General features: G+C 44.9%; 1 protein-coding gene across 4 annotated transcripts in view; it reads right to left on the minus strand.

Moving 5' to 3' along the window:
* Positions 1 to 11,033: 11,033 nt before the first annotated feature.
* MREG (melanoregulin) overlaps positions 11,034 to 12,965 on the minus strand; it is a 48,225-nt gene continuing 46,293 nt past the window's right edge. For all 4 annotated transcript variants that reach the window (XM_084643635.1, XM_084643636.1, XM_084643637.1 and 1 more), the window contains one exon: positions 11,034 to 12,768. In XM_084643635.1, the coding sequence (XP_084499761.1) occupies positions 12,634 to 12,768 (135 nt within the window). In that variant the 3' untranslated portion in view covers positions 11,034 to 12,633. The remainder of the gene's footprint in view (positions 12,769 to 12,965) is intronic.

The following is a 12,965-nucleotide window of genomic DNA, read 5'->3' on the forward strand; positions in this document are numbered from 1 at the left end:
AGACAAAGGCAGAGAGCGCCATACATCTACCCATTAGTACCATGCACGGGTTCCCAGCCAACTTCCTCTGATCCCTATGCGGTCTCAGATTGATTCCATTCCCAATTATGGGAATGACGAACATGAGACCCTCCTGCTAGATGCCCAATCAATTGCGATATTCAGCTGGCCCCCATCCCTGTACTGTCTCTGTGGTATACAGACATTCATGACTCTATCTTTGCAGCCTCACTGTGAAATATAAGGCCCATTTTACAGATGGAGAACGGAAGCACAGAGAGATTAAGGGCCAGATTTTCAAAAAATAAAAGTGGCCGAGTGTTAAGCTCTTTTGGAAATCTGCCCCCAATTGTGGGTAGGGAGCACTTGAAAATGCCACCTACAGAAGCTGGTTAAGATCACATGGGGTCTCGAGTTAGGAGTTAAACCCAGGTCTGCGGAGCCCCTGTTCCATTCTTTAACCTCAAGACCCTCCTTCCTTGCCCTCAGCAGTTCCATGTGGGCAGCTAGGTACCTGAGACACTTAATAAAACACACACACACACAATTATAAATGGATCAAAAGCCATACAAAAAACCCACCACAAATAACACCCTAAGACCCCATTCAAGCCCACTGTCCCCAAAGAACACCTGGGACAATAGGTAAGCCTTGAATTGTTTTGTGAGACTCAATAAATCCCAGGTCTGTCAGACCAAGAGGGGGAATGGAGGATTTGAGAGGGATGAAAGCTAGCTGGCTGAGACTCAGTGCAGAGAAGCCTATGGAAGAGCTGGTATTGTAGGTTGGGAGAAGCAACCCCAAGAAATGACAGAAATCACAGCCGCTCCCTTGACTGAGGCAGTTTGCCTGGCATTTGTAGTTCAGGTTCACAACCTGGGGGTATTTTGGGTTCTGGATGTCCCGGGTTCTTTTCCTAAACAGAGGGAAACAATAGAGTAAAGCAAAGAGGGTGTTGCTGGTCCAGCTAGTCCTCACCAAGGCCCAGGTTTTAAAAAGTGTTTAGGCCTAGCTTCACTCAGCGTTGCATGGTATAAGTGACTTAGACGACTAAGTCCCATTCTGAGAAGTCAGTCTAAAAACAGCAGCAGCCTGGTTACGTTAATTTGTTTTTCCAAGATGTAAATCCAATGGGCCTGACTCTGGAACATGAAGCTACGGCCCATTTTGTCCTGTGCCTTTAAATTTATCCTCATTCTCACAGCGGGTACAGTTCTGCAGCCATTTGTATGGCCAAAGCTGAGCTCAGCACAAAGGAGGCACCCTATCTGCTTCAGGGAGGAGACCTCGGGCCTTTCTTGTTTTGTTGTTCTCCTAAGGCCTGATCCCACTGCCATTAAATCAATGGAAAGGCCCCCACTGATTTCACTGGGAACTGGATCAGGCCCTCAGTCTAAAATCAAGGTCATTCTACCTGAAAATATCTGTTTCCCCCGTATAACACTGACAAATCATAGGTATTGAAGACCTCCTGGCACTTTTAGCAAGAGCTTAAGTTCTAGTGTACTTGCTAAACTTGATCATTATTACCTAGACCTGATTGAAAAATGGGAACAATTTCCATGAAAAATTTGACCCTTTTTGGTCAATTTTTTTTTCAAAATTCTGTTTATCAGCTTTCTAATTAACTTCAATCTGGCATGGTATTCTTCTTCTCTTTATGAATAGTGATAGTGTTAAAGAAGAATGAAAGTAAATTAAAGCCAAAAACTCTATGGCCTAAAATTGGTCCTCTCCCATGGGTAGATTTGATATGATGATGGACACCCACTCGTCCCATTTGTGCTTTGTTAGGGTGAGCTGCTGAGATAGGCCAGGTGAAGCAGCTGTAGAGATGAACTGTCAGTATAAACACTCCTGCCTTTCCAAGCAGCAGGAAAGACATTTAAAAACTCTCTAACTGCTGTAAAGATTTCCACAGAACTAAAATGTAGACAGCTAAGAACACCTGTGATCCCTCCACCTGATTTGTTGAATTCTTACCGCTGAGGATCAAAGCAGATGCACTTCACTTCTACCTAGTGTAGACCTACTGAGAACTGTTACACAGCTGGCCGTGGTAGAGGTCTCTGCACTTCACTGTTCAAAGAATTTAAATGTGTATAATTAAAGGATGTAAACCAGCCTGGGGATCTTTCAGGAGGAAAGATACTGTGGCCCAGATCCTGTCCCATTAAAATCAGTGGGAGTTGGGTGGCTAAATACTTTTAAGGATCTAGACCTACGTAAATAGAAGATTTTGGGTTAGATCCTAAGTGGGTGCAAATCAGCATAGCACTATTGATTTCAGTAAAGATAAGTCAATGTACACCAGCCGAGGACATGACCATTACTTTTCACAAAGCAGAGAGGCAGTTTGGTGCCAGAATAAGTTGAAAGAAAGGCTAAAGGAAGAAGGTTTCAGCCCCTATCTTATTCTACTCTCTTTTAGAGTAATCAGAGTGCTTAGCCCTGTTGGAAGAGTGCTGAGCATCCTCAGTTCCACTGATACAAAAAAGTCCTGAAGGACCAGCAGTTTCCAGGTGCTCACCACCTCTCAGGAGCAGGATCTTATTGCATCAAGAACACATCCCAGAAATGCACAGAAAGCCTGAGCCAGCTTCCATTGAGCTAATACTTGGTTATCCCACCCACACCACTAGATTTTGGAGAAAGAAACAGGTGCAAAACACAAGTGTTCAGGGTGCTGAGTGTTACTAAATAAAGATGATAAACCCAAGAAGCTCTGTGAATTGGAGGTTTTCATGACTTTGTTAGAGAAATTCACATTGACTTGTTGGTTATTCCTAGTTCACTGCTCCCACCATAAAAAAAACTTCAGCACAAATGATTGCCAGATTTTGTCCCTTTGTGTATTCAGAGGAAATTAGGAGCCTGCAGGTTTAACTTTCATACTTGCGACTGAGCAGCAGCAGTAGAGACCTAAGGCACAAACAAACCCACTACAGATACTGTTTACGAGCTCAAAACTATCAGCTTTCATAGGATCATAAAAGATTAGGTGTTGAAAGAGACCTCAGAAGGTCATCTAATCTAACCCCCTGCTCAAAGCAGGACCAACCCCAACTAAATCATCCCAGCCAGGACTTTGTCAAGCCTGGCCTTAAAAACCTCTACAGATAGAGATTCCACCACATCCCTAGCTTTTCCTGTCTCATCTGTTGATTTTCTTTAATGAACATTCTCTGCCTTATGTTAGGATAGCAATGGTATTCAATCATAAATGTGCAATAAATGGTCCTGTAGAAAAAGAGAATCACAGAACGCAACACTGAGAAAGACATTGTCACCAACCCCCATCCACTGCAAATACAGGACAGTGAGAGAGTGATCCTTCTGGGTGATACCTACCAGAAAAAGACCTGCTCCCATCTTGATCCCTTTCAATGTGTCCTGGGGAATATTCCCCTTCCAAATTCCAGCTCAATCTAATGTCCAGGGACTTCAATGGAAAAACTAGTGTTGACTTCAGTGGGTGTTTCCATTGATTTTGATGGACAACGGATTGAGCCCCTAGTGATTAGTTAAACCTGTGCCTTTCCCAGTTGCAAAAGAAGCTCTTAAAAGTGAAGATTTGCTATTATTCACATGGCTACATCCTTACATCTTATTCTATGTCTAGGGAAAACCTGGGAATCTCAGACACCAGTCATCCTGCTCCCCAGAGGGTGCCTTACTCCAGGAGCAGCTGCTGCATCCACTTTGAGACTTTGTGGGAGGAGACACAGAGGTTGGGAGAGGCAATGGGCCTTGAGACACTTGCTGATTAACCGTCTCATAGCCATAAGAGAGGGGGGTGGTTTGGGTGGCAGGATATAAGCAAGGGATGGGAGGGAATAATTCAGGGCAGAGGCAGGGGAAAGAGGATAAGTTTTTGTTATTTTAAATCTAAATAAATAAGTCAGCTTTTTTGGTTACTGATCTTTTCAAGACAGAAGGACAATTAGATTTCATTATGGCTGCTGCCCTGCTTCTGACATGAATGTGTTTATAAGACTTTCACTCTCCAAATGTTCTTGCAAAGAAACCCTGCGGAAAAACGTTCATCGGAAATGCACGAAAAGGGTGGCGAGTGGCATCAAAGCAAGGTCACCGTTCTTACTCAGATCAAAGCTTGTGGAGACTTATTTTGTAAGTGACTCAGTCTACTAGTCTTCATTATATTCGAAAAGCACAACCTTCTCCCCCAAAGAGAGAGAGAGCATTACAGAACCTGCTGTAGTTCCTAATACTAGAAACTGATGAAACGGACTCCTTCAAAAATGACATTTTCATTTTTATAGCACTTATAAAAAGAAAAAACCATTTTCTCCTACACGGTCCATTCCCATTATTCCTTAGAATTAATTTCAGATGGTGCTTACGTCGCTCCATTGCAAATAATAGTGCAAGTCTCACTTTTACAGGCCATCACCTCCCCCGCCCCTATTTTATTCCCCTTAAGAGAACACCTACACTGCCACCTTCTGGCTATTTCTGTTACAGCAGCTAGCCAAGGAATTGCAGCGTGTGCTCTAGAGAAAACAAAAATAAGCTTTTTCACATTCTTGAACCTGTGATTCACACGTGCACATTCAAGCCACTCTGTCAGTAAAAATACTCTGAACTACTTTGTAGCAGCTGAGCTCCTATTTCATACTGTGACAAAGATTCTTTCCTCGCTTCACCACACGCTCTCCAGTGCCTTTCTTTCTCAATCAGTTGATCTAAATGGAGCAGAGGTGAGGTCTAACATTACATTTGCAAAGGACTACTAATGTCTCCTAATGTCCTAATGTCTCCATCATAGTCACTTTGAGACAATGCACTGCTTCCCCACTGTCAACCCAACTCATTTGTCCAGCAACAGCCCACAGACTTTTGCACAGGTCTGATTTAGTGCTCAAGATAGTGCGAGTTACCGGGCGGAGGGGTTGGTAATAGACTGATGGCCTGCTTGTCAGCTGGTGTAAATCAGAGGAACTCAGTGGAGCTATGCCGATTTATACCAACTGAAAACGGACCCAGGTTGTTGTACCAGAGGGTGGAGATTGGGTTTACGTCTTACAAGTGCTGCCTGGAAAAAGAAAAACGACCCAATTAGAACATAACATTATTTATTTGAAGGGATGGGAAAAACACTTTTTTCCTCCTGTTTAAGTACCAGCTGGATTCAAAGCCAATGTGAGGTGTTATTTTCCTATTCAAGGGCCAAATACACTCAAAGACACAGTATTTAAAAACAGCTCAAATGATGAGAAAGAAGGATTGGTGGTAAGAGGGTAAAACAAGGGGGAAAAAAGGCAATCTCTCCCTAAGATTAGGAAAGGGAACAAGCTACAACCCCCCGAAATTTGTTCAAGTATCACTGGCCGGGAAAGGTACGGTATTTACAGAAAAAGCAGGGTGGAGCTGCAGCAACAGGGTACTGCTGTCCTTTGCAATGGAAGGGGGATGGGGTGAGCCCATCTAGAAAATGCCTGCAGAAAGAAAACGTTAAAAATAAAATCGATCGGTAACAGAAAGCCAGCTCTAGTACATTGAAGGAGAGAGCCTGTGCATGCAACAGGGGGTCTGAAAAATTCTCTTGCTTTGCATTGCCTTTGGATTCCATCAGCACAGCATAGTGTGGATGAGACAACAGTGGCATCTAGTGTTCAGTCAGCTTTCTAGCAATCAAGGTTTTAACAGAGGGAGCTGTTCAGAGGCAAAGTGGGACACAAACATGCTGGTTGATTGGTAACAGGTTTCAGAGTGGTAGCCGTGTTAGTCTGTATCAGCCAAAACAACGAGGAGTCCTTGTGGCACCTTAGAGACTAACAAATTTATTTGGGCTAAGCTTTCGTGGGCTAGAACCCACTTCATCAGATGCATGGAGTGGAAAATACAGGAGCAGGTATAAATACATGAAAAGATGGGAGTTGCCTTACCAAGTGTGAGGTCAGTCTAATGAGACAATTGATTGAACTCGCATCTTTTCATGTATTTATACCTGCTCCTGTATTTTCCACTCCATGCATCTGATGAAGTGGGTTTTAGCCCACGAGAGCTTAACTCAAATAAATTTGGTAGTCTCTTAAGGTGCCACAAGGACTCCTTGTTGTTTTGGCTGATTGGTAGTGAACTGTGCAATCATGGTGCTTGTCGAGTAAAACTCATCCTTGTTCAGAGGGCCAGCACAAAGCCTGTGCACTAGTCAAGAACCAGTCGCATACACTTTCAAATTCAGCCATTCACCACTTTCAGCCCCCTCTGCACGGGGATGTTTTGCACCCTTAACGAGGTCCGCTGAGTCAGGTTGTGGAGTACCCTGCTTCTCTGAAGGCCTTTGATACAATGGGTCTCCAGCAGGACAGCACTCATCTGAGTAAGTATTCCAATTTAGTTGTATGCACAACCTATTTTGCAAAAACTCTGCTCAGAAATGACTCACCAACTCAGACTCTCACTACAGATCAAATCAGAGAATCAAAGCATGAGAAAATAGAAGCTGGCCCCTCCAACACTGGAGCTCAGAATAAACTTAGTCTGGATAGTATATTAATCTTGTTTTTTTTTTTTCTCATTCTTTATTCCTGCTCTGTTTTAAGAGAGTCCCTGCATCTCTTCTGCACTAGTGTTTGTCACGGACGGACTCTTGTTCATTTTCTCTGAGAATTGCATTTCTCTCTCCTGTACATGCAGGAAGTTTACATCAGATGAATCTAAAAGTAAATCTAAAATCTGAAAGATTCCGATTTACCTAGGAATGACCAGGAATATTTACAGGTTTCAGAGTAACAGCCGTGTTAGTCTGTATTCGCAAAAAGAAAAGGAGGACTTGTGGCACCTTAGAGACTAACAAATTTATTTGAGCATAAGCGTTCGTGAGCTACAGCTCACTTCATCGGATGCATACTGTGGAAAGTGTAGAAGATCTTTTTATATACACACAAAGCATGAAAAAATACCTCCTCCCACCCCACTCTCCTGCTGGTAATAGCTTATCTAAAGTGATCACTCTCCTTACAATGTGTATGATAATCAAGGTGGGCCATTTCCAGCACAAATCCAGGTTTTCTCACCCCCTTCCCCCACACAAACCCACTCTCCTGCTGGTAATAGCTTATCTAAAGTGATCACTCATAATCAAAAAGGCTGACAAAGGAGGTGCTGTTGTCATCATGAATAGGTCGGAATATGAACAAGAGGCTGCTCAGCAGCTCTCCAACACCACTTTCTATAAGCCATTACCCTCTGATCCAACTGAGAGTTACCAAAAGAAACTACAGTATTTGCTCAAGAAACACCCTGAAAAAGCACAAGATCAAATCCGCACCGACACACCCCTGGAACCCCAACCTGGGATATTCTATCTACTACCCAAGATCCATAAACCTGGAAATCCTGGGCGCCCCATCATCTCAGGCATTGGCACCCTGACAGCAGGATTGTCTGGCTATGTAGACTACCTCCTCAGGCCCTACGCTACCAGCACTCCCAGCTACCTTCGAGACACCACTGAGTTCCTGAGGAAACTACAATCCATCGGTGATCTTCCTGATAACACCCTCCTGGCCACTATGGATGTAGAAGCCCTCTACACCAACATTCCACACAAAGATGGACTACAAGCCGTCAAGAACACTATCCCCGATAATGTCACGGCTAACCTGGTGGCTGAACTTTGTAACTTTGTCCTTACCCATAACTATTTTACATTTGGGGACAATGTACACCTTCAGAGCAGCGGCACTGCTTTGGGTACCCGCACGGCCCCACAGTATGCCAACATTTTTATGGCTGACTTAGAACAACGCTTCCTCAGCTCTCGTCCCCTAATGCCCCTACTCTACTTGCGCTATATTGATGACATCTTCATCATCTGGACCCATGGAAAAGAAGCCCTTGAGGAATTCCACCATGATTTCAACAATTTCCATCCCACCATCAACCTCAGCCTGGTCCAGTCCACACAAGAGATCCACTTCCTGGACACTACAGTGCTAATAAACGATGGTCACATAAACACCCGCTATACCGGAAACCTACTGACCGCTATTCCTACCTACATGCAGTGGTGCCATTTGGTGACTTCCAATCCTGTTACAAAATGGAAATAAAGTCACCAGTTCCATCATGTCTAGCATTTGAAGGGTTTAAATAACTCCGGCATGTTCCTCCACCTCATGCTTTCTGCCACGCAATTTCTAGAACCATTTGATCCCCACATAACCAAATGGTACTTGCAGAGGGGAAGCACTAGATCTAGAGCACAGATCAACATGCAATAAGAGAGGGGAAGATTTTCAGAGGCACAAAATGGCAGATAGGCTCCTAACTCCTATCGAAAAAAAATCAATGGCAGTTAGACCCCTGGGGCTGGATTCCAAAAGAAACTTGGGTGTGGTGATGCTCAGTGTCACCACCCCTTCCTTTTAGGTGCCTAGAAAAATCACCGTGATTCATGAAGCCTGCGTTGGGCACCTTGGCTAACTGTACAGCGAATGGAAAGGGAGAGGAATCTCGGAAAGGGATTCACAAAAGCCAGCAGGCTAGGCAGCTCTCCACCTAAGCTAGCCAATGGAATATGCCCCGGAGAGGGGTGTGTCCTAAGCCCTGCCCTCTCAGGGAGTTCAGTGCCCAGGTCCAGGCTGCAGGGAGGCAATGCTCTCTGCTTGGGATTCTCAGCTGCAAATCCTCTTGATGTATTGGTGCTGTTGTAGCCCGGAGGAGCAGGACCATCTCCCTCAGAACTCAACCCAGTTCAAGTGCCCCCTCTGCATGAGGGGGAGAAGGGATTTGAACTGGGATCTGCCACCTCTCCGGCCTATGGGGATATTTTGATGTAGGCTCATGGCGACACTCCTGTTAAAGCTATTGCACCATGGCTAAATCATGGAAGAATCATTGGGCCAGAGAAGGAGCAAGAAATGAGAATGACACAGTAGCCTGGTAGTTAGTGCACTCACCTGAGAGGTGGGAGGGGACCCAGGATCCAGTCCCCCTGCACCCATGATTTTTTCCCCCCATTATTTATCCACAGTGGAACAGCTTCAAATGGGAGAAGATGAGGGAGCCCACATCAGAATATCCCACAGCTCAAGGGCACTGGGTGATAGCAGATCCCTCCCTTCAGGTGGAGCAGGGATTGACCCAGGGGTCTTTCACATCCCAGGGAACTATCCTAAGCACTGGGCTAATAATGGTGAGGAAAGTCCTCTCCACCCCCACCCCATCACCCCCAGTTCTGTGTCAGATCACCTACAAGGCAAACACCACCTCTCCTTAAAAAGGGGAACAAAATCGGACCCAGGGAATTATAGACCAGTCAGCCTAACTTTGATACCAGGAAAGATATTGGAACCAATTATTAAACAATCTGTTTGTAAGCACCGAAAAGAGACTAGGGTGAAAAGGAATAGCCAACATGGATTTGTCAAGAACAAATCATGCCAGACCAACCTAATTTCTTTCTTTGACAGGATTACTGGCCTAGTGAATGGGATGTAGTTGCAGAAAGAAAAAAAAAAAGGCTAATATTATTCTGACATGTATTAACAGGAGTGTCATGTGTAAGACCTGGGAGGTAACCGTCCCGCTCTACTTAACACTGGTGAGACCTCAGCTGGAGTACTCGATCCTCCAATTCTGGGTACCACACTTTAGGAAAGATGTGGATAAATTGGAGAGAGGCCAAGGGAGAGCAACAAAAAATAATAAAAGGTTTAGAAAAACTGACCTCTGAGGAAAGGTTAAAGAAACTGGGCACATTTAGCCTTGAGAGGAGAAGGCGGGGCGGGGGCAGGAGGGGGAAAAGGGGGCTGATAATCTTTTCATACATTAAAGGGCCGTTATAATGTGAACGGTGATCAACTGTTCCTTGTGTGCACTGAAGATATGACAAGTAGTAATGGGCTTAATCTGCAGCAAAAGAAAGTTAGGTTAGATATTAGGAAAAGAACTAACTATAAGTGTGGTTAAATTCTGGAATAGGCTTCAGAATCCCCATCATGGGAGGTTTTTAAGAACAGGTTGGCCAAACACCTGTCAGGGATGCTCTAGGTTTACTTGGTCCTGCTTCAGCACCAGGTGGCTGAATTTGAAGACTTTTTGAGATCCCTTCTGGTCCTGCGGGTCTATGAGTCTACAGGGACCCAATGCAGTAGCTGAGCTCTGAGCACGCTTACTGGATTGGGCCCTACAAGCGAGTTACGTGGAGGAATGCCAATCTTCCCTCATTCGTGCTTCGCTCTGGGGCTTAGGCGTCTGGACACCTCAAGCGGGGCTGCAGTGCACATGCCCAGAAGCAGAAACACTGGCACCTAGGGAAATTTTACTGCAAAAAATACAGGTGCTGAGCGAGTTTAGGCACCTATAGGGTTCAACAGCAGCTGAGCAGAGGCTTTTTGAGCCCCAGAGAGGCCTGATTCTGAGATATAGACTCCTAGAGTGGCAGTTAGATGCCTAAAGCCTTTTGTGAATCTAACCCCTAGCTGCTGTTTGTGCCTTTAAACTGCCCCCTCCTCAACAGGGCAGAATTCTCAGAGGAGTTTGAGTGAGGTGTCCAAATCCCATTGAAATCCAGCGTGGCTGAGGTGCCTAATCCTCACAGGGCCCTTTGAAAATCTCAGCTGTACTCCCTATGGAGGGCAGAACTCCCGCTGAATTGCACGAGGGACACATAGTTAGGTTGGCTTAACTGCATCGCTCAGGGCTGTGAAAACGGTCACTCCCTGTGCCGAGTAATGAAGCTGACCTAAGCCATGGCGTAGGCTGCAGAGCGAAGAACTCTTTGAAAGGCAGTAGCTAGGTCAACCAAAGAGGCAGACTTACTGCAGGGGCCGAAGAACTCCTTCCGTCTCCGTAGCAAGTGTCTGCATTCCAGTAGCACAGCTGTAACATTTCGAGTGTAGACACACCCTGAGTGTCATGCACAGGTGCATGAAGTAGATGCTCTGCATTCCCCCAGCCACCCACACAGTAGGGAAATTGCTTTTTTTTTGGTTGAAAAAGACTCACTGAACAGGTCCCTGTAGAGGCAAACACCTCCTCAAATGAGAACTTTGCCTGATTGTCACAGAACTTTGTGTTTATTAAAGTAAGGTTTCATCAATGTACAGAACTGACAAAACATTTCCAGGAAGCTTGACAAACATTTACAATTCATAGATATTTTAACACTGTAGGTATAAACAAATAAAAGTTCTAACTGGCAATTTTGTTTCCTAAGAAGCCTCCAATGAAACGAACTCTCTCAGCTGGCCACTCTGCAGCAGTTCTATTAACCACTGATGAACAAGAACTCTTACTTATTCTTAACATCCAGTGTTTTAAAATTATTGCTTATTACCAGATAAAACAGCAAGATGACATAAAGGGTTATTAAAAATCTCATGTCACAAGCTTTGTAACAGCATACTTCTTTGCACAATACACCCTCACCTTTTTTTCCCCATTTAAAATAATGCAGTTATGACAACCCAGGTTTTCCAAAAGCAGCTAGTGATTTTGGGGGCCCAACCAAAGACGCCTTAAAGAGTCAAGTTGAGTATCAAAGAATGGAGGCATCCCAACATCACTAGCCACTTTGGAAGGTCTTGGCCGATTTGTTTACAGAGATCCAATGAAAAAGTTTCTGTAACCCAGCGTCACACATGCTTTGCAAAACAAGTCTTTAGAACAGAATCTCACTGGGAGCTAAGCTTGGAATCAGGATCCTTCACTGGCTTCATGCTTGAGTTACAGAGCTCAGTCCTGGACAACCAGTTTTCAATCTCGGGAGGGAAGATGCCAGCCGGAGGAATAGGATTTGATTTTCTGCCACCACTTGCAAGAGCAGCTACAGGGCTGAATAAATAAGAAGGGAAGGGATATTCTCTTCCTGTAGCATTGCTGATGAAATGGGAAATCATACCCACATCGGAATCTGACTGCATCACTGGACAAGGACAGTCCTTGACACATGCAACTAAATCCACTCAGACTTACTCACCCGCTCACTGCCTATTGAACCTTCCCAGTGCCTAGTGTGATCAGCACCCATGTGTCTTACCTTGGCTGCTGAGGGAACTGGGGAAGATAAAGTATCATTTACATAAATGCACAATACAGTCCATTTTGGTCGAGGGATGTGACCACCATGGAGAGAGGTTGAATACGTTTCTAGTCAAAGGCAGTTAAAATAAATAGTCTCTCAGAGGTTCTTCTGACTACAAAGGACAATGTAGGGAACATCCAGTTATGAGATGCCACTGGAAGCCACCGGAAATACAGAACTTTATATGCTGCTCTAACTAGAGGCATCCCAGCCTTTGCAACACTTTGTACAGTGGGTTCCCTCCTCCCCAAACACACGCCCACGTCCTTGCTCAGACACTGGTCTCTCATATTCTTCCACCTGCAGAACTCTGGTTCATAGCAGCACTTGCTCCTTTCCACTGAGAAGCATCCCTGCACCAAGGCCCACTCTTAGCCCCCCTGGATCTTTTTGATTGTGCCACCCTTGCGCTCCATGCTCACAATAAAGTCATTTTACTTGGGCACTCTGCTCTTGTGGATCCACTCATGTCCTCTGAAGGAAAGAAATCACATCACTTTGGCTAACCTCAGCGAGTAAGCCAACTCCCGTGAGGGAAAGGAAATCCAGCACACCTCCTGCCCAAGCAGTCTCTTCAGGGCAATGGAGCAAGTACGTGCTGCATTTCTTTCGGATTGTCTTCCACTTTCGCTGCCCTGGGTCTCTTTGGGTAGGCGATGCTGGCCATCTTAAAGAATTCATCAGCAGCATCCAGTGCAATAAGACGATCCTGTCAAAATAATGGAGTCGTCAGAATTGCTGGTATCCCTGACTTTGCAACAGTTTCCATTCAAAAATGCCCTCTCAGACAGGCTTGAAAAGACATAAGGCCTCATCCTTCACGGTGTCATGCCAGTGTCATGTCTCCAAGAGGCATAATGGCATAAAACTAGAGTAACTCTCAGCTGAATCAGGCTCATGGTCTAT

Source organism: Lepidochelys olivacea (genome assembly GCF_965140295.1).
Source record: "Lepidochelys olivacea isolate rLepOli2 genome assembly, chromosome: 11".
Classification (NCBI taxonomy): domain Eukaryota; kingdom Metazoa; phylum Chordata; order Testudines; family Cheloniidae; genus Lepidochelys; species Lepidochelys olivacea.